Source organism: Zosterops lateralis (assembly GCF_965231275.1).
Source record: "Zosterops lateralis genome assembly, chromosome: 12".
Lineage (NCBI taxonomy): Eukaryota > Metazoa > Chordata > Aves > Passeriformes > Zosteropidae > Zosterops > Zosterops lateralis.
In genome coordinates, this window is record NC_139772.1 from 2,241,489 (window position 1) to 2,269,119 (window position 27,631).

General features: G+C 45.7%; 1 protein-coding gene across 2 annotated transcripts in view; it reads left to right on the top strand.

Moving 5' to 3' along the window:
- Window positions 1-7,554: 7,554 nt before the first annotated feature.
- ZCCHC14 (zinc finger CCHC-type containing 14) overlaps window positions 7,555-27,631 on the top strand; it is a 50,511-nt gene continuing 30,434 nt past the window's right edge. For both annotated transcript variants that reach the window (XM_083870102.1, XM_083870103.1), the window contains exons 1-2: window positions 7,555-8,137; window positions 20,533-20,656. In XM_083870102.1, coding sequence (XP_083726228.1) covers window positions 7,574-8,137; window positions 20,533-20,656 — 688 coding nt within the window. In that variant the 5' untranslated portion in view covers window positions 7,555-7,573. The remainder of the gene's footprint in view (window positions 8,138-20,532; window positions 20,657-27,631) is intronic.

Sequence of the window (27,631 nt, forward strand, 5' to 3'; positions counted from 1 at the left end):
GGGTTGTGGAGATTCCTCCAGGCTGAGCTGCTGCTCTCTCTCTCCAGGAGGGAATTTTAGGGAATTGCTGGGAAGGAATCCCACAGCAGCTCCAGCTCAGGGCAGGCTGGGGCAGGAACCCACCAGCAGCACCGTGGGATTCCCAATATCTCATTCCCAATATCCCACTGCATTGCTGCTGCTCCTTCCCAGGGGACCCCCAAAACTGGGAGGAAAAAGGTGGCTGGTACAACATGGACAGGGAAAATGGGAAACTCTTCTCTGGCCAGACATTCCCTACACAGCCCTGAGTGGAGACATCTTTGCTTTGGGCTGGGGAGACTGAGGACTGTGCAACAAGAGGGGAATAATTCATTTAAATGTGATCTTTTCAAGTCCAAGCTGGGCTCTGAGCATCCATCAGGGTCCTCTCTGCCCTCACCACCAGCTGGAAAAATCCTGTGGATGAAGATCTGCAGAGGTGCCTCTGCAAAGGAATTGGTTTTGCAGCCCAGGATAAAGGAGGGAGCAGAATGACACTGGAGTCTCCCATGAGCCACACCAAAATCAGGGTTTGTTTCTCCTGAAGGTGTTGGTTCATCCGTGGGGAGAAAAGTGAGATATAAACCACGTTATTCTGGCTCCCAGCAAGTGGTCTGGTGGAGATCTGCTGTTGAGGTGACACAGGCACCAGTTTGGTGTCTTTTCCTAACATTGACACACTGGGAACTGTAGGAATTTTTGGTGGGAAAAAGCCAGCACAAATGTTATCCATATACAGAAAAAAAAAAAAAAATAAAAAAAAAAAATAAAAAAAAAAAATTAAATGTCCAACTGCAATTTCTGAGCTCAGAGTGCAAACATTTAATTCAGCACCTCCTGGCCCAGTGACATTTCTGGATGGATTGTGTTCTCTAAAAGGTTTTCAAGCCTCTCTCCTCCTCTGGATAAAAGCAAAGCAAGAGGAGACATGAAACACCTTTCCCTTCAGAGAACACATCAGGCACAGGACACACTGTGGGACTGAGGGAACATTTCTGTCCCTGTGATTAACTGATCACCACGCAGGACATTTCAGAAGCTTTTTTAATAGGAGACACAAAAGCTTGGAATCAGTAAGAAATAGTAAAAGGAAAAGAAAACATGAGGCATTGCAGAGGGAGCAGGCACCAGGCCCATTCTCTGAGGGCTCTGTCCTGCTCCCACTGAAATCAAAAGGAGTTTTAGAGTTGGCTGCAGTGGGAACAGGAACAGTCCTTAAGGCACTAATTAGTACAGCTGGCTGAATAATGCATAATGAACAGTTCATTCAGCTAATTTCATCTCCTTTTCTATTCATGACTTGCCCGTGAACCAATCCCATATTTTCTCATTTTGGTCATCATTCAGAAGCTATTTGTGGGTTTCTTCAGGAAATCATCCCCAGTGTGTGATTCCAGCGTGCATCCCAATGTGTAAATATTGGGAATTTGCACAGAAGGGTTGAATTGTGGGACCTGCAGGTGGGACAGGTGACATCAGCTCTCTAAAGGTGGGCTGGGAGAGCTGGTGCTGCTCAGCCAGGAGAGGAAAAGGATCCAGGGAGAGCTCAGAGCCCCTTCCAGTGCCAAAGGGGCTCCAGGAGGAGCAGAAAGTCCAGGAGGGATTTTGGATGGGGACATGGAATGGGGGAATGGCTTCCCACTGCCAGAGGGCAGGGTTGGGTGGGATATTGGGAAGGAATTCTTCCTGTGAGGGTGCCCAGAGCAGCTGTGGCTGCCCCTGGATCCCTGGAAGTGTCCAAGGGCAGGTTGGAGCACCCTGGGCTAGTGGAAGGTGTCTCTGCCCATGGCAGGGGGTGGAATGGAATGAATTTTAAGGTCCCTTCCAACCCAAACCACAGTTTAATTTTTGCCCAAGCTGATTTTCTATCACCAACTGCAGCAAGACTTTCAAATGTTGCAAAGAAACACTGAACTTTACACCCACATTCAGCACATACTTGGGCACTTTCCTTTTCCTCCTCGTCCTTTCTCCTCCAGCACTTTAAACTGGTTATTGGAATACTGACCCAAGGCAGCGAGAGGAGGGATATGATGTGAAAACACCCCAAGGAATTTCACTGGAATAATCAAGTAAATACTTCCAGATTTTCCTTTCCAGCTCTGAAGTGTTTTGGCTTCAGCAAGGACTAAATTAACATTGTGTAATGGATGGGGGCTGGAATCAGCCTGTGGATCACAGAGGACAACTCCAGGCTGGGCTGCTGCACAGCCCTAATTTGGTCAAGTCACCCAAAATGTGACTTTGGCGGGGCAAGATTGGAGCAAAGGGAATATTCCAAACAGGAGTGCAAAGGGAATGGCTGGCAGTGATGGGGCAGGAGGCCAGGCTGAGACATCCCTGTCCCTACAACCTGGACAGGCAGGGAAAAACAGAAAAAACGCAAGAAATCAACTTTTTTTTGCAGCAATTCCCGAGATGGATGCAAGGAGCAAGGGGAGGGAGCTGGGCAGTGTTTTTGGCAGCCAGGCACTGTGGATTTTCGCTCTGAAATAAGTCCCACAGGGAACCAGAAGGAACCTGGGGCCAAGGAGGGATGTGCCAGCACTGCTGGAAAGGGACACATGGGACACACGGGCCAAGGGATGTCCAGGGCTGCTCTCGCTTGGAATTTTGAAAGGTGACAGATGAACCAGAGCTTGATTGAAGGGGAATCTTCACTGAGGGAGAGGTGAGCCTCTCTCTTATGGCTCCAGCTGGAAAAAACTCCTGGAAAATGCGTATTTAGCGACACTTGAGAGCGTGCCGGAGTCTATCGGCAGAGGGCAGTGACACTCGCAAGCACAGGCTCATCCCTGGAGCCTTCAATCCATAAATCCATCCCGCTCCTGCTGCTGTCACAGCAAGGACACCTTCCCCACCCTGCCCAAACCCACCCCGCTTTAATCCTTGAAAATCAAACTGCAAGGGATGCTGCAGACTCGACATCTGGCCGCTTTTTGGTTTGGGTTGTATTGCCTTTTTTTTTTTTTTTTTTTTTTTTTTTTTTTCCCTCTTCCCAAAGCCCAGCTTTGGATATTTTCCTGCGCGCTTCAAAGCTAGGCTTGGTTTGTTTTTTCAAGCCCGAGAGCTCCAATTGCAGCATCTGCGCGAAAGGCGGCAGGAAATAGAGCCCCGTGTGCTCAGAAGTAGTTGAGAGAACAAGCAAAGGCAATATTTATCTTTCCCTTCCGTGCGATGGGAGTGGAGGAGACACGCAAAGCTCCTGCCACTCACTCACCGCATCCCGGCAGGAAAGGACAGGGTGGAGCCGCAGGATTTCGGTGGGGATTGGGGAGAGCTGGGCAGGACGGAGATGAGGAGGAAGGTTTGGGAACAAGGCAGGCAGGAAGGGATGAGGGGAGAGGCAGGGGATGAGCAGCATCGGGAAATCCAGGAGAGGGGAGAGAGAGAGAGAGGAGTATCTCCAAAGGAGGCGGCAGCTCTGGGGTGAAAAAAGCACAGAAATCCCACTTTAAACACCCAGTTGGTCTGTCGGGTTTTATATTCACCCGTGGGCTTTCAGATCAATCAATCCCAAAAAGAGGGAAAGCTGTTTTGGCACAGAACCCACCCGAGGGAAGGCTGCCCATCACAGTGACTCATACCCAGGATGATAGTGAGTTCATCTCTGCCTTTGCCAGTCATTTTGGTAAAAGTTTGGGATTTCCAGGCTGGATTTCTGGCAGAAGTGCTAAGATTTAACCCACATTTAGGAGGTTTGGAATGTCAACCCTGTCATTAAATGGGCAGAAGATTTTGCAAGCGTTGATCAGCCTCCTAAAGGCTCCTAAATGTGATGGGGAAAAGCTCTGAGAAGGTCCCTGTGGAGTTCTGTGGGCTGGGAGCACTGGCCACTTGATGGATCTGGGTAACTCAACTGGTCTTTTATCCAGCAGCCTCCCAAATAAATCTCCTCCTTTTCCGTGGCAGAGATTCTCATTTCCATTGTCTCTGTGGATGGAGACACAAGTGAACAACCTCCTTTCACACTGGACTCGGTCACTGAGTTATTTCACTTAATTTTTATAGGCTTTTGGCCATTCCGTGCTGCATGGAGTCAAACTCACAGGAAGGAATTATCTGTGATAATTAGGATATTCAATCAGGACAAATAATTAGGATAAATCAATCCTGTGATGAAGGATTTGGCTACAATGGCTCTGAGGTGCTGCTTGAAGGGAAAGAAGCACTTCAGCCAAGCTCCTTGGTTTAACAGGGCTGAGGAAATCCAAACAGGAGAATTCAGACCCTTATAACAGCTGCTAAAACTGAGGTGTTGAAGGACTGGACCTTCTCTCAGTCCTCAGCCAACTGCAACATCCAACAACAGCCTCTGCAAGCTCTGAAAATACAAAAATAAGGAAAATTAGTTATTGCTTACTGATTACTCCAGCAAGGAATCTTCCCCAGTTGTGTCAAGCACGCACAAAGAGAATTTTCAGGCAGGAGATGGGATGATCTGGGAATGAAATGAGGAGCCAGTTTGGTGTCCTGTGCTGGTAGGAGGAACAGGCACTCCAGAATGACCTTCACTCCCAACCCACTGCCTGGACAAGTGGTAACATGAGCTCTGACTCAGTTGATTTATCTCCCTGAAAGCGGCTCCTGGCTCTGCCCCTGGACAGCCAGGAATTCTTGGTGACAGAATTATGCGTCACACCCCCTTTGGTTTCCTCAAGCTTCACCCAAAGTCACTTTTAATCAGAGAAAAGGCTCCCAGTTCATCTATTACACTTCGGATTAGGGTTTGTTTTGCTGTCTGGCATCAAAGACAAAAAAATTTCTGGCTGTAAACCCCAGAATCACTCTTTTGCAACAAAATTCTCATTCAAACATTTATTTAGACTCAGTTTTAGACCTCGTTCCCAAGCAGAAAGTTTCAACTTTCTTCACCTTGCTACAGAAACCTGACTTTGAGCACAGCGTGGTGCTTTCAGGATGGATTAGGGGATAAAGGACGTGCTTTGAGGATGGATAAAGACATCAATATAAGCAGAAAGGCCACCAAAGAGCTCATCATGCCCATGCCAACAGCCTGGCCCAGGCTAGAACTCAATGCAGAGCTTTCCTAAGGGACTGAGAGCACTTCCTCTGTTTTCCACACATCCTTTCCTCTCACGGACAATGCCGGGCACGGCAGGAAAAGGAAGCACATATGGTTTGCACTCCACGACAGATCTCTGCAAGGAAAGGACACAGAGAGGCTGTGGGGCTGTCAAGGACCCTCTCACAGCAGGAGTCTGCAACAGAGGCAGGGTTGTGTGTCTTTACAATATCTGACATTATGCAGCCCCAGCCAGAGTCCTCTGCCTGCTGACTCCTGCATTTCAGTGGGGCTCCAATAAAGGCAGTCGATGGCCCGCAGTGTTCCACAGGGAAATAAAAAAGGATAAACTACCAGCATTTGGGATGTTTGTGGGGCAGCAAGTTCATCTTAGCAAGGTGCATAATGAGATTTCCAATAAACCATCACCCAGAGGAATGAGCCTCTTTCTCTTCTGCGATACCAGCACAAGTGGTCACACAACTCATGTGAGAGCCCACATTTGCACATCCCATAAACATCAACTGGAGACAAAATGCGATTTTGCCTTTAAAAACATCAATGTTGGGCCTTTTGTTTATCTGTGGAGCAGCAATGTTGCACTTGTGAGAATAAAACACACGGTCTGTCACTCCTGACTTTCTTGCTTTCGAGCGTTTGAACCTTTGCAGCCTGATTCTCACGCTGCTTCATGTAAACAATGTGTATTCTTAGAATTTATCAGTATGTTTTGCATAGTTATTCTCGGAAAAAGAATTTGACTGATGGTCATAGTCACCAATGGAGTCAGGAGGTTGTAACCTCCTTGGGCCAATCTGGGCCCTCTGTACAAAATGTATATAAGTAAATTGGAGTCAGATAATAAAGAGCTTTCCATGTTTGACCCCTGCTGCTGCTGCTGTCCTCTGTGAGGGTCCACATCCACATTAGAACTTGTTACCCCTCTAAGGGCAGGAGTAACAACGGTCCATCTTCCAAGATCACCATCCTATAAAAACCAAACCCGTGTTCATCCGCTGCCTGCCCGAGGCTGCATTTAAAATTGTTATTCCTGGCTTGTCCCAGTTAAAGATCTTCACCCGTGTCATTTACCCAGCTGATGGGCAGTCTGGCTACTGGGCCACCGCAGCCAAACAGCCGAGTCCCATGGAAAAACACCACAAAAAACAGAAATTGTGTCTCTCTCTTGGCTGCCCATGCGAATCTGCAGCCCTGCTGGAAAATTGCATTGCTACAGCTCTGTCAGCCAGAACTGCAGTTTGGAATGGAGAGCGGGAACGTGAGGGCCGAAAAAAATGATCAATTTGAGAGGCCTTTGGTGTGTCTTTTGTTTCCACACTGTATTTAAAGATGATTTGGAGTCGGGTGCCAAACTGGCTGCGGGTTGGGCCTGGTGGCGGCTCGGGCGAGCCAAAAGCTTTATTGGGGTTTTGGCATCACCAGCAGCTCAGGCTGCATCCCTCAGGCTCTTTGTCATCCTAAAACAGCGCCTGAGGAACAAGAGCATCGTAGCCATTCCCTCTTCTACTCCTCGTGGCTGGAATGAGGCGTTTTGACTGAAAAGGCAGGGAAAAGGCACTTACTGCCCACGCTGGAAGCAGCAAAGAGCACATGCAGCACTCTGAGCCGGCGGCAGACTTAAAATGCACCGGCCATGAAGGACAGAAGGTGCTCACACACGGTTTGGGATGTAAAGATGCTCCCTGAGGCTCCTCTCCAGCCTGCAGGGGAGGAGAGGAGCCGCAGATGGAAGCTGTCAGCTCTGAGGGGTCAGGAGGAGCAGGGCAAGGCACAGCTGTGCCCTGAAGGGGGTCTTCGCCCCTCAGAGCCCCCCAGGGCAGCGCCGGCCGCGGCCAAGACCCCTCCGCACCCGCGGGCGGCCACACACAAAAGGCGCCTCTTCCCGCCCCTCTCCTATTTAAGGACTCCTCCACCAATCAGCGCCAAGGGCGGGGCTCAACCTGGAGGATTGACAAGCCCCCCAGACCCCGCTCCCGGGAGCGCGGGAGAGGGCGGGGAAAAGCGCGGCCGCAGCCAATCGCCGCGGGTAAACGGGCGTTTCGACCAATCAGCGCGGCGGGGGGGCGTGTCCCGCCGCGGGGTCAGGCCGGGAGCGAAGGCGCCCGTCGCTCCCTGTTCCTCCCGCTCCGCTCGCGGCCGAGCCTGCTCACCGCGGGATCCCTCCGCCTGCGCGCAGCGGCCGGCGGGGTGCGCGCTCGGCTCCGTGCCCCTCCGCCCGGGAGGGATTATTTCCCGCGGTCGCGGCGGCGGGGCGGCCCCGGCGGGGCCGGGGGATGGAGGCACCGGGCGCCCGCCGGAGGGACGGAGGAGCCGCCCCGTGAGGGAGGAACGGGAGCGCAGCGGCCTCCTCGGGGCCGCCGGCGGGCGGGGACCCCGCGGCCAGGCCGCGCCTCAGCGCTCGGGCCTGCGCCGCCCTCAGCGGGGCCCGGCCCGGCCCTGCCCGCCCGGGGTTGTCCCAGGCCGGGTGTGCGAGCCCCGGCCGGGGCGTGCTCGGCGCGGGGCACCATGGTGGAGAAGCGGTGCCCGCGGCTGCAGCGGGACGGCGTGTACCGCTGGTTCTCCGAGCTGCCCTCCCCGCAGCGCGTGGAGTTCCTCTGCGGCCTCCTGGACCTGTGCATCCCGCTGGAGCTGCGCTTCCTGGGCGCCTGCCTGGAGGACCTGGCCCGCAAGGATTATCACTCCCTGCGCGACTCCGAGATCAAGGCCAACAACCCCGCCGACCTGGGCAGCCTCACCAACCTGACGGACGAGGTGGTGCGCAGCAAACTCCTGGTGTCCCTGGCCCTGCTGGGCTCTGCCCACCGCGAGGCCGCCGGGGTCCTGTTCCGCACCCTCACTCACATCGACTCGGTCATCAACAACTACGGGCTGCAGCTCAACGAGGGCCGCACGGGGGATGAGTTCCTGTTGCTCTTCACCATGGCATCCAACCACCCGGCGTTCAGCTTCCACCAGAAGCAGGTGCTGAGGCAGGAGCTCACCCAGATCCAGAGTCTCATGGCCAGCACAGGAAAGAATCCCAGCACCTCTACCCTCAACACCATGGCAACCTATCCTGGCTGCCATAAGGTGGGTTATCCTTGATTATTATTATTATTATTATTATTATTATTATTATTATTATTTTTGGCAACGCTGGAATGGCACCGGTCGTTTTAAATCGTGCGGTAAATGGCAGCTTTTTTTTTTTTTTCATTTTTTTTTTGATGATGGGGTTGGTCAGCTGAGGGCACAGGGAGAGAGGATGGATGGAGTTTTTTTTACGAGGTTGTGACATTTAAATGAGAAGGGCTTCACGACAGCAGCGATGTAAGCCTGCCCTGATTGCTTCTCAAGGAGGAACAATCCTGCCAGCTGCACAGAAAACCGGTGATTTAGGGAGGGAAATAAACGCATCTCTAGATAAAATCATCTGTTTGAAAGTTCCCCTTGGAAAAAAAAAAAAAGTTGGAGAGGAGGAGTAGCTGTCCAGTGGCAGAGCATCTTTTGTGCGGCTGGTTTTTGTTTAGACGGATGTGATGGCAAACATTTGGAGCTGCTGGTGTTTAAGCTGAAAGAAATGTTGTCGTTTTCTGTCACTCTGCATCCCTCGGGTGTCGGTCCTGGAGGTTGGTTGGGTTCACCGTCATTAACTTGCTGTTCTTTCATTCAGTTGTCAGCAGTTAGGCCAGACAGGAGCGTTTAAAGGTGTCATTTAAGTCATTGGATTTGTGACTGCTCGATTGCTCTCAGCCCGCTGCAAATTAGCGAGTCCAAGTGTCTTTCTGCCTGATTTTAACCCGCCTGAAAGTTCAGTCTGAGCACCGGCTTAGAGGGTGCTTGTGAGAAGTTACCAGGCTGCAGCCTTTGGGGATGAGTGGATGATGTGTTATCCTGCTCTCGGGAAAGGTGGGGAATACCTAAAAGCCGTGAAAACCCCAGGATTGGAGTCATAGCCTGAAAAAAGCTGTTTCTGAGGGCTCAGTAGAGATTTCACTCTTAAGTTGAGCGTTGAATTCCAGCCTGAGACAGAAATCTGGGCACAGCCTTCCCCTGAATACAAATTCCCTTCCAATGTCATGTTTAATTTAAACACCTCTGCTTTGTCAAATTGAGATGTGTTCAACTTGGTATTTTTTCTTATTCTTCCCTTCCTGTCTTGTGCCTGTTCATAACCTCCTTTAGTAAGGGAATAGAACAAGGTATGGGAAGAGCCTCTTCATTCAGCTGGAACCTCCATGTGGATAAAATATAGCTGGAGAGAATATTGCACACAGGATGTAGAAGGGTATAATTAAAATCAGGAAAAAAAAATAAAAGCTTCTTTTCAGATACTTAACTTCTTGCAGCTTCCGTTATTCTAACGATGGGTTGGAAAGGAAACACTGTAAATCATATCCAAGTTCCCCCCGAAATAAGACAAGCAAAAAAAAAAAAGGAGATAAAATCAGGCAGACAGGAAGGTTTTTGAGAGTGTTCCTTCTGAGCTGCAGGATTTATGGAGCTGAGAAACTCCGGCACTATTTATGTCAATCTAAGATGGACGGAGGATCCATCCTGCCATTTTTCCTGCCAGGAATGAGGCAGCCAGGATCGTCTGATTTTTTTTCTTTTCTTCTGAGCTCACTGAAGGCTCGTCTCTTTAAAAAAGCACATTTTTACAGAAATCTGCCTTGAAGAATCTCGGTTGCTAAGTACAGAGTAGTGAGAGGGGACACAAAGGTGACTTTGCCTTCACAGTCTCTGAATGTGCATTTTGTCTGAAGTGATGCAAATTTCCTTAAGGTTTTTTGTTTTTGTTGTTGTTCTTAACTGGGTAATTCTGCTACTTTTAGAGTAGTTGGCTGAAACCAGGAGTTGGATGAAGCAAGTGGAAAAAACAATGTCTTTCTCCATTCAGCCCCGATTAAATATGCACAAATAAATTCCAGCACCGAGTCCTCGTGGTGTTACCAAGCGATGTTGTGACAATCCTTGTGCTGTAACATCACCTAGAAAAGAAACAATGTGGATGTGGAGGGAAAGTCAGTGCCCTGGGCTGCTGCTCTTCCCCCTTGGAGCTGGAGGAGAATTCCCTCCCTGGTGCCAACACTTTCTCATGGCTCCTGTTGCTTTTACTCCAGCGTGAGCTGGTGCTGGAAGTGAGTGTTAAATGGGGGAATTCTGCTCCTCTCTGAGCTCCTTAAAGAACTGGAGAAATGCTCAGCGTTTGAGGTCCTGAAAAACTTTGGGGAGCTGGGATGGTGTGGATGTGAGATGGGATAGGAGCTGGCTGAGTTATCCTCCAGCTTTTCCCTGGGGAGAGTGGGAATGGGGTGTAACTCTGGTGTAACTGTACCTGCCCTACTGTTACAATTTCTGAGTTATGGTTAACTTGTTTAGCCGGGAGATGCGACAGGAGTCTGGGCAGTGCTCTTTGTTCTCCTTGCAGAACCAAATGGGAATGTGCTGCTTCTGCTTAAATTAAAATATGTCCCAACCTGATATTGGCTATAACTTTTTTCCAGAGGATTTGACCTAGCAATCCTTTTTTTCCATCTTCTCTTTCACATCTAACAGTGAAATATCTCAAATTCAATTTGTGTTTAACAGTGAAGAGACTAAGCAGTTGATACAAATTTACTGGAAATATTTCATGATTCCTCAAGTTGTTTTGGGGTAGATGAACACAGCTGAAGGTGGTCAGTGATGCAAATTGCTTTTTGCTGTTTCCTTTTACTGCCTACAGTTGCTGACTATGAGGAGGCTTAAAACAGCTGCCCATGTATTTTTTTAGTGCTTTTTCAGATGCTTCTTGTCTTACCTGCATCTTAACTTTGCAGGAAGAGGTGGCTGTGGCTGCCTTTCAGTAGGTCAGTAATTATTAGATTGATGGTTTCTACCTGATGGTATAAAATGAACATTTTCTGAAAAGGAGGGAAAATGCTGCCCTCTCTACATTGCCTTGGACTCTGTGAGGATGGAATCATGGAATATCCTGAGGTGGAAGGGACACACAAAGATCATTGAGTGCAGCTCCTGGTCCTGCCCAGGAATCCCCTGGGCCTTTGGGCTCTGCTCCCAGGGAAGGAGGAGAGGGAATGGCCTCAGGCTGGGCTCAGGGTGGGCACAGCAGGAATTTCCCCATGGAAAAGGTGCCCAGGAATTAGAACTGCCCAGAGAGGTTTGGATCCCCATCCCTGGAGGTGTCCCAGGAATTCCTGGGCTCTTGGCTGGGGACAAGGTGGAGATGGGTCACAGGTTGGACTCAATGACCTTGGAGGTCTTTTCCAGCCTCAGTGATTGTGTGATTCCCTGCTGGAGTGGGTGGCAGATGGAAACACAAATCTGAACTTGGATTCTGTGACCTACATGGATTCATCATAACATGAATCTCTGCATGGACTTTCCCTCTCAAGAGCTCTGCTGGCAGTAACTCTAAGGACAGAACCTCAGAGCTGGGGAAGTTATTCATGAATCTGTCACTCCGTTTCCTGGAGTTGTTTCATCTCCTCACTGAGATGGTGCTGTAAAACCAGGGAAATGAGAGAATGCTTTGGGAGTCAGCACCTGCTCTGCTGTGACAAGAGCTCTTCAGTGCAGCCAGGGTGATGAGCTGTAGGTTTAATTCAGATATTAGGAAGGAATTCTTGGCTGTGAGGGTGAGGAGGCTTTGGCACAGGGAAGCTGTGGCTGCCCCTGGTTCCCTGGAATGTCCAAACCCAGGTTGGACAGGGCTTGGAGCACCCATGGCAGGGGCTGGAATGAGATAATAAGGTCCTTTTCCACCTAAACCATTCCATGGTCCTGTGATGGTGACTCTGATCTGTCTGTGGGCTCAGCTGCAGGGCCAGGGTCAGAAATAATCACCCTGAGTGCAGTTTGTTGTTTGCAGCTGAAGGGAAATCAGGGCAGTGACACCCCGGTTATGTGGCTGTTTTGGGCTGGAATCTTGTGAATGGGAAGGAGGGTCCTTACCCAGTCAGCTTCCAAATCCTGCACCAATGGCTATTTCAGGTTTATAGCGTAAGGTGCTATTTTTCACTCATGTTAATTCCACAGGCCCCTCCAAAACTTCCCAAGAACTCAGGGCTGTATATTGGGAGTTGCTCTGAGGGATCCATTTCAAACACCTTCACCTGTCTGCACTCTTTGCCTCGGGAGCATGAATGGACATAACTCCATTGAGAAATATCCCGATATTTTTATTTCACCAATGGAGTGATGAGTTATAAAAAACCATCACTTACTTGCTGGGTTGAGACTGAGTTGTCAAGCCCTCACAGAGACAGCAATGCAGCTATTAAATGATCTATGTCAGCTGCCTTTAGGGCTTTTTTTTTTGAGCTTTGTAAGGGTAGAGTAAATCATGACAAACTTAATTTTTAGCCTCTTTGAGGGTATTTGGTGGATTCAGCAGATGACCACGTTGAGAGCAGTTGCTGGCTGGGATTAGAGGTGTTTACTCACTGTGTCAGGAATTGCTATCTCAGAATGATCTCACTTTCCAAACCACACGAATCCAACCTCAGGAGCTTGGGGGACAAGTCTTGTAGCTTCCAGCTGGTGGCATTGCCAAGCCCTGTGTGTCTTTTCCACATCCTTTGAGAATTTTTGGGTACTGCAGGCAACTTGGATTGCACACACCTCTTGATATTCCACTTAAAAAATGTGAGGCTTCCCCTTCTGGCTCTTTTCTTACTCATGGTTTCAAATGTGATAAAATGGTTCATTCTCAAACCTGTAATATTTTCAGAAACGAGCTTTACATACAATGGAATCCTTGGAAAACAATGGTCTTGGGTAGGAACAAGATTAATTAGCACCAAATTCACTTTGCCTGATCATATGTTACATGATGAAGTTGAATTTAAGAACCTAAATGAGTTTGCTTCGGAAATGCACCCAAACATCAGGGACAGAGCAGCCAAAAAAAATGTGTGTTGAGCTTATAATGATGATATTTTTTCCATGAACTGTTTTCCCATTTATTTTTGCACGGGCTGAATGAAGTATTTGTTTTAAAGAGTGCATTCCTCCTCACTTTTTAAATTTACTCTTTTTTTTCTACTAATTACCTCATTATTATCAGTGAAGCAGCACTGAAGTGAACCTTGTTCCTGTGGGGTGAAGATTCCTGATGGAATTTTATTATAGAATTGCTGGATCTAATTTTTTCTGTGGAGACAAGAACCTTTGTCACACTTCCACTTGAATTTGAGTTCAGTCTTGGAGCCGGCTGAATCAAAGCTGTTCCCTCCTGAGGTTTGAAATGGGTATTAATTCAAGCAAAAGGATGTTGGTGTGGTTCAGGTCTGTGTTTCTTTGCGTGGGGTTTGTAATGCACAAACTTCTGAATTCCTTGCTCTTGCCTCATGCTGAACTAGAATTTTTCCATTGATTCCATTGGGATAATTATCCAATAATCAGCATTGGGAGGAATAAACATTTTAACAGGTGCTCGGGCTAATACAGAGTTTCAGAGATTTTGTGAATACCTGAAGTGATCCAGAAATAATCAGATCAGTTACTTAAGAGCAAGATCTTAATTTTAATTACAGACCTGCCAAATCCTGATGATAAATAGTGAAAGTGAACACTTTTCAGGTGTATTATGAATTCTTCTGCAATGTTGTCTTCTTTTATCACCATAAGTGGAAGAAAGAAGGACATTGAGAGACTGGAGGGTGTCCAGGGAAAGGAATGGAGCTGGGGAAGGGTCTGGAGCACCAGGAGAGGCTGAGGGAGCTGGGAAAGGGCTGGAGAATCCTGAGGGAACTGGAAAGGGGCTGGAGAATCCTGAGGGAGCTGGGAAGGGGCTGAGCCTGGAGAAAAGGAGGCTCAGGAGGGACCTCCTGGCTCTGCACAACTCCCTGACAGGAGGGGACAGCCAGGGGGGTCGGGCTTTGCTCCCAGGGAACAGGGACAGGAGGAGAGGGAACAACCTCAAGCTGCTCCTGGAGAGGTTTAGGCTGGATATTAGGAAAATTTAATTCACTGAAAGGGTGTTGAGGCATTGGAAGGGGCTGCCCAGGGAAGTGGTGGAATCACCATCTGAGGAAGTGCTCAAAAAACGTGTGAATGTGGCACTTGGGGATGTGGTTAATGGTGATGATGGTTGGACTTGGTGTCTCAGAGGTCCTTTCCAACCTTAATGGCTCTGGGATTCCACGATTCTGAGCAGTTTTATTACACTGAAACCATTACCTGAGTGAATATTGAGGAGGGGAAGGAGGGAGAAATAGAATTCAGTGGATTTGTGACCTGTGAGATCATTTCTCTGTGATTTTTTTCAGAAGAGACAGGAGTGGTTGGCTTTTGGTGGCATCAGGTGAAGAAACAGGGTCACGTTTGTACATCAGTGCTGGGGAGTAGAGCAGCAGTGTCTGTGTTTGGATTTTGAGGTGGTTTGAATGATTGCTTTGTAAAATTCAGATTTGATGAGTCCAGCACCTCTATGATAGATTGATGTTCCTATTATTAACAGTGCTCACAATTCTTTAAGCAAAGGGCTTTTAGTGGGAATGAGTCTATAAAATCCAGCCCCTCATTTTGGTCCATCTGTTCTCCTGAATTCATGAGGAGCCCCGGAGCAGGTGCGTGATTGTCCCGCAGTGTTTAAGTACCACACGCCTCATTTCATTCCAGAGAGTCTCCCAGGACAGAACCATCTGATCTATTATCCATTATCCCATTTCCCTGTGAATTGCCTCTTCACCCTTTGTGTTCCTCCTCTAGGAGAAAAGGTGGATTTTTTTGTAGCTGTTGAAACATAGAAGGCACCTGGCTCTTACAGCCTTTTTGACTGTTGGAACCCACTGAATTTTAACACAAACCAAACACTTCCAGCTGCATCCACATCCCAGTCCAACAAAGCAAATAAATATGTGTAAATTTAAGTGGTGAGCACTTCACTGGGTATGGGGAAAGTGTGTGTGGGGTGTTTTCCATCCCCATGGAAGAGCCTGAATCCTGGAATTTTCTTCTTCTGCTGGGAGAACAATGAGGTGTTTGGATAGATGAGGAAATGCAGAACTGATGCCCGAGGCAGAGGTTTCACAAGATTGTTACTACCAAGAGGAAGGTGTTTGCTCAGTCCTGCCCCTCCTGGGCTTGTCTCAGTGGATTTGGAATTCCACATCCTTGCATTAATTTCTCTTGTCTCTGACTTGGATTTAGGCTGATGAACAATCCTGTGGTGTCAGGCTGAGTGTTAGCAATGCATTTTTATTCAAATGATTTCAAAACCTGAGTTTGCCCCTTTGGTGGGAATCAGCCTGAGCTTGCAGGGGCCATGAAAATTCTCCTGGAGCATTGTTGCCAACAGCATAGCACCATGTTAAAGACCTTGGTGTTAACCTCAAAGAAGCTGCTGTTAATACTCAGTAATATGAACCTGGCAGGACAGGAGTTGAGTGGTTTTTTTACCCTCTGGAGTTGCAATTCCTGAGCTCACTCATACATGTTACCTGCTCCTGGAGGGCAGTTTATGTCTGAAAACATCTATTTTAAAGGAGAATTCAAAGCCAGGATGGACAGAAACATTTCTCTGTGGGACTCTCAATTTATCATCGGCCATTGTTGAAAACATGGAAGAGTTTTCCTGTGTGGTCAATGAGAGAATGTGTTTGTGTGGTTTGGAGCTCCAGGACCTCACTTAATTCACTCATTGCTCCTCTATATTGTTTGCTTTTCCTGTGTAAAACATGACCTAAATTTCTTACCTAACCAGGTACAGAAATCCATATTTTGCTCCTTCAGATCCTCAGATCATTGTTCCATGTGTCCATGGTGGCTGTGTTGATTTTTTTTTTTTATTTATTTTTTTCAGTATTTTTGGCTCCACTTCAAACTAAGTCAGCAAATACTTTGCTATTAAACCATGTATTTTCTATGCTCTGTTTATTTTTCAAAGGAACAGATAATTACTGTTTTGGTAAAACTCTGACCACATTAAGTTTGACTCCTATCAGTCCTGTTATTTTTTATGAAAGGCTTTGCTGTGTTCAGTGTTAGCAAAGCTAACAGTTACCCAGTTTCCCAGATTTCCCATTTTCCATAGAGACTCCCACTGGCTGGGACAGAGCCACATCAGGCAGCAGCGGCTGAAAGAGCAGCACCACCTTTGGGAAGTGCTTGTGTTTATTTTCCTGGGTGCTCTTTATTTGATTGAGAGTTTAGGAGGAGTTTCTAGAGCTGCTTTTGCTGTCCCAAGGAGATCTGAGCCTGTTAGGAGCTCTCTGGTGCTGGGAAGGAAATCACAGAATTAACTAGAATTAACCATCAATGCCAACCTATCCCTGAACTCTGCAGGGAAAAAAAGGTTGGGTTTGGATGCTGACAGGTGAAAATGGGAAAAACGTGATAATGGCAAAATTCTAGCAATGAATTCTGTTCCTTTGGCACATTTGCCATCAACCCCTGGGTCAAAGCAATTGTTTCTTTTCCTGGTAACTCCTGGGGGTGGAGGAGCCAAGGGCAGCATTCAGTGATCCTTCTGAATAATCTGTGTTGGGAAGGATCCACTTTCCAGTAGCTGATCCCAGTTTTGATCCTGTCATCGTTACAATGGAGAACGAGGCAGAGAAGAATTCTCTCTGAGCCTCAGTCACTAAGCACCGATCAATTTTCTTTGTTACTTTCCATTCTGGCTTTAAGCTGAAATGCAGGAGGCAGCAGGGTTTGCATCTGGAAAATCACAAGTCCATCTGTGAGCCAGATGCTTTGCTGTGCAGGGAGCACATCAAAGGATCCCAGGATCACCAAGGTTGGGAGAGACCTTAAAACTCATCTCATTCCAACCCCCTGCCCTGGGCAGGAACACCTTCCTCTAGACCAGCTTGCTCCAATCAAAGATGAAACATTAAAATGGAGTAAAAATAGTTTTAAGGATCTTTCCTCCACCCACTTGCAGGTTTTAGAGGCACTGAAGAGCCTTCAGGCCACTGTGGTGTGGAAGGAATTCCTGAACAATGCAGTGGGACTATGGAGAGGTGCATCAGAGGGTTTTCCTTCTCCTTCCAGGAAATGCTGTGCTGAGGGTAAAATCAGGCAGAATATTTAACTCTGCTGCTAGTTTTGATTGCCCTTTATGGACTGTTTCTGCTGATGTTCTCGAGTAATTTCTGTAGAAAAATCCAGTCTTTTATTCAAAGGTCTATTGCTGTTTTTTTCTTGGACCTTGAATGATTCATGGGATTTTTTTCCTGCCTTTATAAAATGTCACTCCTGTGGTTTGTTATGATCTATGGCCTCAACATTCCTGGTTCCTGTGCTGCCAACTTATCCATCTTCACTGTGGGCTGTTACTGCCTCAGAAAACAAGCCTTGCCCAGTTCTGGAGCTGCAGATGTTTATTCCTTAATGGCACCTTGGCTTTCTCAGAGATGTTACAGCTCCTAAAAGGTCCAAAACAATTTGCTCTCTGCTCCTCCAAACCTTTATCTCCTTGGAATGCTTTGCTCTTTATTCCAAATCCAGTTTCTCCTGAGCAGCTGTTTGTGCTGAGCTCAAACCAGGGATTTCAGGAAAATTCTCCTTCCTGAATTTACTTGATGCTGAATTTCTGCAGCTGAATTCGGACAGGTCCTTCCTGCAAAGCTTTTCCCAGTGTTTCTCCCAGGACAAGATCTCCTGCAGTTCTGAGCTGATGGGTTATTGTTCCTCCGTTTGGCTTTGAATCAAGTTTAAAAAAAAAAAAAGGATAAAAAAAAAATGTTGTTACTATTTTGGAACTAAAACTTTGATTTGCAAACGGCTTTTCATCATTTCACTTTCCCTAAACAAATCCAAGCCGTTGCTGTATCGTGATGTTTAAGTCAGTGGAAAAAATTATTTCAAAATTTGGACTGGGAGCTTCAAGCAGTGGGATTCAGTGGTTCTAACACCATTCAGCTCTCTAACAAAGTGCTCCATTTGGAACTAATCAGAGCTTTGTGATTTTTCTAGGCCAATTTGGAACCGCTTTGATGTGCGACGGGATCAGATAGTATGAGCTCAGGCAGACAAGACATATGGGCTAAATTAATCCTTAGCAAGTCGAGGAAAATTAAATCTTTATGGAAAAAAAAAATGGAGGTTATGTATAAACAAAATGCAAATTATAAGCTGCACGCGATGCTCGTTGTAAGGAGAGTGGAGAGGAGGGAATACAAGATAAGAGGCAATAAATTGTAACAAACTGCTTGTTCAGAGGTTTTTCTGGAGCTGTGAGGCTGCTCTTTACTCAGCTTCAATCATTCTGAGTGTTTATATTTCTGATTATTCCGAATATTTGGGACCTGGTTGTCGGGGATAACGCGGCCCTGCCGGAGCTCCTTTCCCATCTCGCTCCTCTGCTCTGTCCCTTTGCCAGGAGGATGGTGCTCAGCCCTCTGGAACTTCCTCCCAGCAGCCCTGGGCTGGAGGGAGAGTTTAATGAGCTCCAGGAGAGAGGCTGTGTGAGATAAGCTCAGCTAAAAACCGACTTTGGCAAAGGAAATTTCAGCTCTTCCCCACCTTCGCGCCAAGCTGGGAGTTTAAGGGAAAGCTTGGTGTTAAGTTTTGTTGTTGGTGGGAAGCTGTGCTGAGGAAATAGTGTATAATTAGATAAATAGAATTCTTTTGCATTTATATATATAAAATAAACTAATAACCTTCTTCTTTTTTTTTTTTTTTTTTTTTTTTTTTTTTTGTCAAGAAATAGTGCTGTAAAGAAAAGCAGCTACCTGTAATCCTCTTTTTTTTTTTTTTTTCCTGACACCCATCTGCCATTCTGGATTGATTTCTTTACACATAGAAGCTTTTTTTTTTTTTTTTTTTTATGGATGTCAAGTATACAGAGCCTTTCACTTGTTCTGCTGCCTTAAAGTGTGTATAAATCCATAAATGTCAGTCTTAAAATGGAGCTTACAATAGGTAATTGTATGGAGTGGGGCTGTGCTATTTCTGACTCGCATTGTGTGTGCACTGACTGACGGCAACGTGGAATGGGAGGGTGTGCAAAGTATTGTTTTCAGCAGAAATTGTCCCAGCTCAGGGCACTGTGTCAGGTTAGCAGGGTCTGAGGGAGCCTTTTCCCTGGTTTTCAGTTTCCCTGAGTGAAGGAGAACTAATTTTGTTATGGCAAGATACACGTTTTTCTCCTGCGATTTGTGCCAGGCTGAAATCCATGTGGAATTCTAATTACAGCTCTCCTTACCAGCAGTTCAGGTTGATTTCAGATGTAACAATTGAATTTCAAGTCACACAGTTACTCTGAGTAGTTACTGGGAGTCTTTTTGTTGGTCTGAACTCCCTCTTTAAAGCATCTTTTCCTCTTCTTAAACCCTTTTTTTTTTGTTTTGATGCTTCAGTTTTCTGCTTGGGCATTGCTAGTTTAGAAGTTTCTATTGAAATATGATCGTGACAGGTTATTAAATGGCAAAGACAAGAAAATCAGGGTTTTGCTAAGAATTTTTCATTGCAGAGTGTTGTGGAAATGCTTGGGAATGCCTTGAGTGTCATCCCTGGAGAGGTAATGGAGCCCCATGGAGCCACTTCCTGCTTGGATTGGGGAGAGAGTGGGAAGAGTGAAACACAGGGAACTCCTGGCTTAGGATCAAGACACTTTAACAGGGAAAACAAAAGCCACACATGCAGTCAGAGCAAAGGAATCAATTCCCCTTTTCCCATGGATGGGCAGAGTTTGACCATCCCAGGGAACCTCGTGGATTGTAGTGACTGGAGAAGACTTTTGGGGTCACTGAACGTCCCCTGCTTCCTTCTTCCCTCAGTTTTCCATACTGAGCATGATACCACAGGCCTGGAATAATATCCCTTGGATCAGCCTGCTGCCTGTGTCCCATCCCAAACCCTGGTGTCCCAAAATCCTGGTGTCTCAGTCCCAAGTCCTGTTGTGCCATCCCAAACCCTGGTGTCCAAAAATCTCAGTGTCCCAGCCCCAAATCCCTGTTGCCCCCCATCCCCTGTGCTGATGGGGTGGAATGAGCACCCAAAAAGATGTCAGCCCTGCTCAGCAGTTTCCAAAACATCCCTAAGTTATCCACAGCTCCCAGCACAAATCCAAACCAGCCTCACACCAGCTACTGTGAAGAAAATTAACTCTACCCCACCCCAAAAACCAGCACAGTGACATAACATAAAAATGACATTTTTTCCATCCAAGAGCCCTTTTCCCCAGTTTTCTTGTGGAAAAGTTAAAAAATCTGTGGTGTGCAGAGGTTAAAGGTCTTGCAATCTCTCTCCAATTGACTGCTGGGTGACTATTGTTTCAAAAAAGAATTATGCTGTAAGTAGCTTTTTAGATTAGCCAAGATAATCTCAGTTTTTGAATAGCTGCTGACTGAAACCACTTCCCTGAACTGTTACTTGGGGAGTATCAAGAGTAACACCTTCAGTTTTAAGAGAAACCAACTTCTCCTGAGTTTCTTCCCAGGGGATCCCTCACTCAGAGAAGGTGTGATGGTTTGTGTGTGTGTTCCCATCATTTCTTTATTTTAATGGATTTTTGTATTTTTTCATTCCAGGTCACTCCAAGGTCGGAGACTCCCATCAACAGTGTCAGTAACAGTTTGGAAAACGTGCTCCACACATCCACACATTCCATGGAGGAGTCAATACCCAAGAGGCCTTCAGGGAAACACTCCAAAGGTGTGTCCTTCTCCTCCTTCTCCTCGTGCCTGATTCCAGTGGGGAGCCAACTGGGATCCTTGGTGCTGCTCAGCTTTATTTTCTTTGGAGGATGGAGTTTTGCTGCTTTACTTCTGGTTTGGCTTGGGCAAAGAGGGTTTTGTAGGAAGTGTGGCCAGGAAGAGAGGAGTATCCTGATTTTTTTTCATTAGGAAATAAGCAAGAAGGTGCTTTGAGATAACCTTCTTTTAAAATACCAGCTCTGCTCTCAAGAAATATTCTCCAAGAGTGGGTATCTTGGGCATTGCACCTCTCAGCAGGTTATTTCTTGGATAAAGCATATGGTGTTGAGTATTTCTGAAAGGGAAAAGGCATTTAAATGCTTTGACTGCCACTTCCACCTTTTTCTTGCTTTCCCAAGTGGGAAACTGAGTGAAAAGAAGTGGAAGATAGGAGAGAGATCTTGCACCTTTCTCTGTTACAAAATAAATCTGGTTTTTGTAATGCTGTATTGCATGCTGACCTGGCTAAAAACTGGGCTTAGCAAATCAGGGTAAATTATTCCATTTCCACACTCCAGACTCTCATTGCAAATATGAAAATGTCCAGGTTAAAATATGACTAACAGTGTTTTTATTTAATGCATTAAAAAAAAAAAAACACCCACTGGTAAATGAGGAAAGTCTTTGAACTGAGAGCTGCTCTTTGTACAGAACAGCTTTTTTGAGCCCTGTAGGGCAAAATTAATCAGGGGAAATACCTCTCCTCATATTTTGCCTTCAAATAATAAAAATATTGTGAGGCACCATCTAAATCGTTTTAATTTGGAATTTATTCTGTTTTCTTCCCTGCCACCGGCTTCCTACAGAACTTTGCAAATACAGTTTGATACCAGAGAAATTCAAGAATTTCCAAGCACATCTTCACTGAGAGGATCTGATACAACTCAGGAAAGGTTTAAATATCCCAAGAAACGTTGCCTTGCCTCCACCAGCCCTCCTTTCCAGTGACACACTCCACTGTAATCCCAGAAGTGTAAGGAGCAGTCATTTTTTACAGCACAGTAATGCTGGAAGTAGCCATTTCTCCAGCTGTAAAAACCATCAGGGTAGGAGAAAACAGCAGCACTAAGCAGAAGCATGGCTGGGTTTGTGGCTTTCATCTGATTAAAAATAGGACAGGGTTCAAACACTGTTTTCATTTGTACTCAGTGATTGCTATTCCAGTACCATATATGCTAAGATTAGTCATGGTACGCTGTGAAAATTAATTAGGTTTTGCTCTGATCTGTTTTTCTCTTATAGAATACCTGCCTCGTGTTCAGTTTAATTTACAGGCTGCCTCAGTGATGGTTGGGAAAAAGGGGGTGTGGAAGAAATAATGATAATCTGCTTTCTGCTTCACCAGCAGTGTTGAATTCTCCTTGATATTTGATGATCAGTCTTGAGGTTCTGGTTCTTCATCTTGGAGTGCAATTTAGGATTATTTGCCACCTGTTCCTGACTTACATTCCTCATTTTCATAGCAAACACAGCTCTTAATTTAGCAGGACCCACCAACTTTTGAACCTGGAGCACTAAAATTGTCATGAAAAGCACGAGATCCTTGATTTTCATGTTGTTATTTTTTTAGTGAGCCTGGTTTCAGACAGGACAGGATTTTCTCCCCAGAAGCAATGAGCTGCCCAAGGTCATCATTCCTCTCCTGGCAAAGCCCTGGAGCTGGAAGTGTCTCAGCTAAAAAGGCTGGAGCTGAAACATGAGAAAGAGAAGAAAAATGAGAAAGGTGCTGTATTTGTTGTGCTGAGCTGGATTAGACACAGTTTGTATTAACCCGGGGAATGTTTTAATCCCGATTTGGAGAAATGTCAGTAATTTAATTTACTCTCCACAGCTGAACAGCGACTGGGGTTGTAGTAGCTTGGACCTGAAAGCTCTCAGTGACTGTGTTTTCCTTAATCCACCACTTTTTGGCATCAAATATTTGAGTTTCTCCACGGGAAGGAGGCGGGAAGAGAGGAGCATTTTATTTTGCTGGATGCTCTCAGTGGCACCGTCTGTGTGCTCTTGGAAGTGGTGGCTGGGAATCTTCCTACAGCTTCATGCAGAGACTTGTCAGATACCTGGGAATAATTTCAGCAGGATTGTGCTGCCTCAGGAAATGAATTTATAGCAGGAGTTGTCAGCCTGAGCAGTGCACAGACCTTTGCTTTTACCTCAGAGGCCCAGCTCGCTGTGGGAGCACTGTCAGGCATTAAATCATAAATTATGGAATGATTTGGATTGGAAAGGACTTTAAAGATTGTTTAATTCCATGAGGAGGGACACCTTCCACTAGCCCAGGTGCTGGATCCATGCTACAATACCCAAATGACCAGCAAACTCTTGGTTTTTGTCAAAATTCCTCCATTTTTTCCTGCCATTTTTCCCTTTGTCCCTGTGTACGTATCAGTGGTAAAATGGGATAAACCAGGTGGACGTTGCTTCAAAGTGAAAGTTGAGGCACTGAGAAGTTCTGTGCCTGCTGATATAAATATTTTGGGGATCTGTGCTCTATCTGGGCTTTTCTTTTATAAAATAAAGTTTAAAAATCTGCCCTGTGCAAGTTAAGAAAAAAAAAAATACAGATTGGTTCTGACAGCAAGATGTGGAGCTCTTGTGAAATCCAGCAACTGTAACATGCCCTGTGAATTGTGCTTTTTTATTCCTATTTTAACCAGTGATTTAGGGCTGTTACAAGCTGTTTCCACAGATGTGGGATTGTTTTAACTGGAGGTGACTTTGGGAAGTGGAGGCTTTCCCTGCTCTCAGGATGTGGCTGTTGTTGTGCTGGAAGCTGCTCTCAGGGCTTGTTCACAGGTATTGAGGCACTGACAGATCTCACTGCTCAAGCAGAACAGAGATAAACACAGAGATTCTTGGGTTACATACAATTAAAATTCCAAGAGGGATGTGTTACTTTCTGTCCTTCTTCCCACTGTTCCTAGAATGTAGTCAGGTTTTAATCATGGTTTTAACACCATTAGAACAAAACAAATTCAAATAAAAGTTGGGCATTTTTTTGTCTCCTTTGAGCCTTTCCCAGTAGGAAGGTGGATAAAAAAAGTCACGAGTTAAAATTGCTTTTCGCTGTTTTGTTTTGCAGGCAATCCTCTGCTGGTAGCAAAGGGAAACTCAGGAAATTCCATTTTTATTCCAAAGTTCAGAAGGAGCTGTGTGTGACCCATGGGAAGCCCCGTGCACAAAGCTAATTTTTAACAAGCCTCTGGATGTAGAGTTGGGGTAATTCCCAAAAGAGAGTAGTTATTGGTTATCACAGCTGACTGAAAAAAAATCAGCTTATTTTTATTTGTTAAAAATAAAAAAAAAGCAACAGGAATTTTCCATGCTCCAGAGATGTTGTTAATTACTGTTTTACTGTAAGATTGCGAGGATTTGGCCATGAGGTGGATAGCAGTGGAGGCCAGCCCTGCTCTCTCTGCATGTGACATATTTTAGCAATGTATTAAAAATGCTCAGTGACCACAACATATTTTCCAAAAGCACAGGGGAATGAAGTGCATTAGACCAGATGTTGGAAGCGCAGAACAAAAGCATCTTTATTATAAAGACAAGATAAGTTACAAACATCCCAGGACAGAGACTGTGCAGGTTTAATCCTGAGTGCTGAGTAAAATCCTGATTTGTCACGGCCTCAGGGTGAAGTTCTCTGCTCTGGAGGTTTAGAAGTTGCTCATCCCTGCTCTGACCTTTTTCAGGTGCCACTTCCCCTGTCCCTCCCCAGGGCAGCCTGGACTATGATTTCCTCAACTGAACAAGTCTCATTTTCTGCAAAGTGACAGAAACTCTCCCTATTTTTGTGTTTCCTGTGTATTTATCTTGCCTTTCCTCTGTCGCCACACAAAACCCTCCAAATTGTCTCCACGCCAGCCTGATTTCAAATGAGGCAACTGTTGAAATCTGATCCTTCTAGAGTGAAGCTGAATCATAATTCTTGCAACACAAGATCTAAGGATAGGCACAAACTGCTTCTGGAGAGCGAGGAGTAAAGCTTGGAGATGGAAAATGGGGGCAGGAGCCTTTATTCTACAATCTCCTCTCCATTTAGCTCTGCTGAGCACAGGAAAAACCAATTTTCTAATTGAGGGGGATTCTCTGAGTCCACACACAAAGTCCTGCAAAGCCTTGATGTGTCCCAGACTTGGATAAACACATGGAACAGCACATGGCTGGCTGGGTAAAAATCTATGGATGTGAAGGAAAACAAGCTCTAAATGCACCTCAGAAATACATTGCTTTAGTTTTCAATCAATATTAGGATGTAAATCTGTCCCCAGTTTTCCAGGTGGGATGGGTTGGAGGTGGGTTTTGGTGGTTGTCCTGTGCAGCAAACGTTGGTATCTGAATTATTTCATGACAATGGTGAGCAGCAATGTGTGATGTCACCTCCCAGAACTTCTCGCCACTATTTTTGCCGCTCTGTTTTCCTTGGCAAAATGTGTTTCTACGGTCTTGCACCTTTTTTTTTTTTCTCTCTCTCCCACTTCCTTGACTCCTTCTTTTTCCATAAGAAACCAGGCTGCAGGAGCTCTCCCAGTTTAATGACCATCAACATTTTCCTCTTTTCCTTTTCCTCTTGCAATGTTTGACACCAGTCTGATGAAGGCAGGAAAAAAAAATCTATTTTGTTCAGGTCCAGACTTGAGACTGCCTTGTTCTGCATCAGTTGTGCAGCTGGATTATTCTATTTTTAAGTAACTGCATCATCTCCACCAATATTGGGTCAGCTACTGGTAGGGTGGTAGGGCTTAAAGAAATATTTAGGCTATGATAATCCTGCAGGAAAAATCTCTCTCTCCCAACTGTATATAATTTTTCAGCTGTTTGTGTATGTCCTTGTTCATTTTCCCCTCTGCAAGGGAGAGCTCTGCTTCTAAACTTGAGCAATGTAGGTTGAGATCACACAGCAGGCACTGCGTTCCTGACCTTCTGTCTCTGCCACACGAGTTCTTTGAGGAGTATCAAGTATTTAGAGTGAATTCTAGAAGTCAAACCCGAGGATTAGTGTGCTCCAAAAGAAATGTGTTTTGATGTTGTTTATTTCCCCCCTCCCTGTGCTAGGAGATTATTGTATGTTAAGGAATTTTTTGATGATGCATAAATCATGTTGCTCAATCTGGAGTTGGGAGTTCAGTTGAGGCTGGAGGTTTGATTTTGCAATAAAAGCAATACTCAAGTTTAGAGTTTACAAAAACGTCAGAAACGTTGCATTTCACCTCAAGTTTTTATTGGTAATTCATTTGTCCTCTGCTTACAGTCTCCAAAGCCAGGGTGAGTTGGTTGTTGTAGAGCTGGCAGTGGAGCTCCTCTCTGCTGGGACAAATTGATGTTGTCAGCTGTTAATAAGTTAACTTTTATCTTCTCTCTAGGTTGGAATCAGAATTTCTTTATCACCCTCATTTCCTTGTAATGAGCCTTGTCAGGAGAGATCTGGGATGGCTCTGGTAGGATAGAAAGGGAGGGGAGAGGGCAGGGACACTCCTGACTGGATGGGAAGGTGGCTCCTGCAACGACTGTCACAACCTTTTGTGCAAATCTGAAAATGCTCCTGGCTGAGGTTTGGAATCCGTGGCTCCCTTTCCTTCCCTTTGTGCTCCTCAGGGAGGACTCCCAGGTCACCCCTTGGCCAGGAGCTGCAGTGGAAAGTGATGCTGGTTTTGAATTCTTACCACAGAGCATTCTTTGATTTCCTCTGAGCAGTTTTGGTTGTGTCTGCACCATCTGCCTTGATCCCATCTTCCCCTAAAATGATGGATATCAAGCATTTAACCTGAGGGCCTTATCCTGGAGCTGCTGAGTGATTCCCTAACTTTGGTCTTGTTTGGATTTCCTGCCTGTTTTTCCTCAGTGAGGAGGTGGAATCACTTTGCTTGGTCTCTGCCTAATTAACTCTGCTGAGCCTGTTGATTAACTTCATTCAAATTTGACAAAGCTGTTTAGAGATTTTATTTACAGTGGTGTGTGCACAGAAGAGACTCATTCATGTTTCCTCCAGGAGAAGTGAGAACAGCTGAGGTACAGCCTGGATCTCTGGGAAATAAGGCTTTGTTTTGCTCCTTGGTGATCCATAAAATCCCAGAATTTGGGTTGGAGGAGACCTTAAAGCTCATCTCATTCTCCTTTTACCACCTTCCACTAGCCCAGAGCCCCATCATTCATCTTGCTTTTATTTATCCTTGTGTTAAATAAAGATTTGTGTGCTGGGCAATACAATTTCCTGATTAAACATTAGGAAATGAGCAGTTTTCTGCTACAATAGGATTTGACAAAGAACACTTAATTTGGAGTAGTCCATTCAGTTTGGCTTCAGTGGGAGTTAGGATGACACTTTTGTTTAAAATTAATTTATTCAAGCTACTCAGAAAATCTGAAATTCTAAGAATAGGATGCTGGTAAATCCAGCTGTGCCAAGGATTTTTTACCTCTCTATAAATGCAATCCTCAGGCACATTCCTGATTTTGCATAAGGACAGTGTAGACTTCAATATCTACTGTGAGATTTCAGCTCATATTTTATATTATTTGCCTTTTTTTGTGGCTCTCTCAGGAGGCCCCACATAAGATGTGCATTCCTAGAAGGATTCTCCCATTTCCATGTCTTTGGAGTCCTGGAGGTGCCTCCAGTGGCACAGGAGTTGTTAATGAAGGTGAAATTAATGGTCATTACCTCAACAGCTCTGGAAGCAGCAGCATGACCTTCTCCCCGTAATGAAAACAACAAAGCAACTTCAGCTTTTAATTAAAATCGCATTAAATGGTGAAAAACTGTTTTTTCCTCAGATCTTAATGGTAATGGCTTCATACAGCCTCATCTTCTGAGGCAGAAAAAAGGTGTTGGGAGAGCTTTTCCTGTGGTGGAACTAATGCTTAAAACCTGCATTTTTACTGAAAATCCTTAATTAAAAGGCAAGGAGATGAAATTTGAAATTTAAGAAAT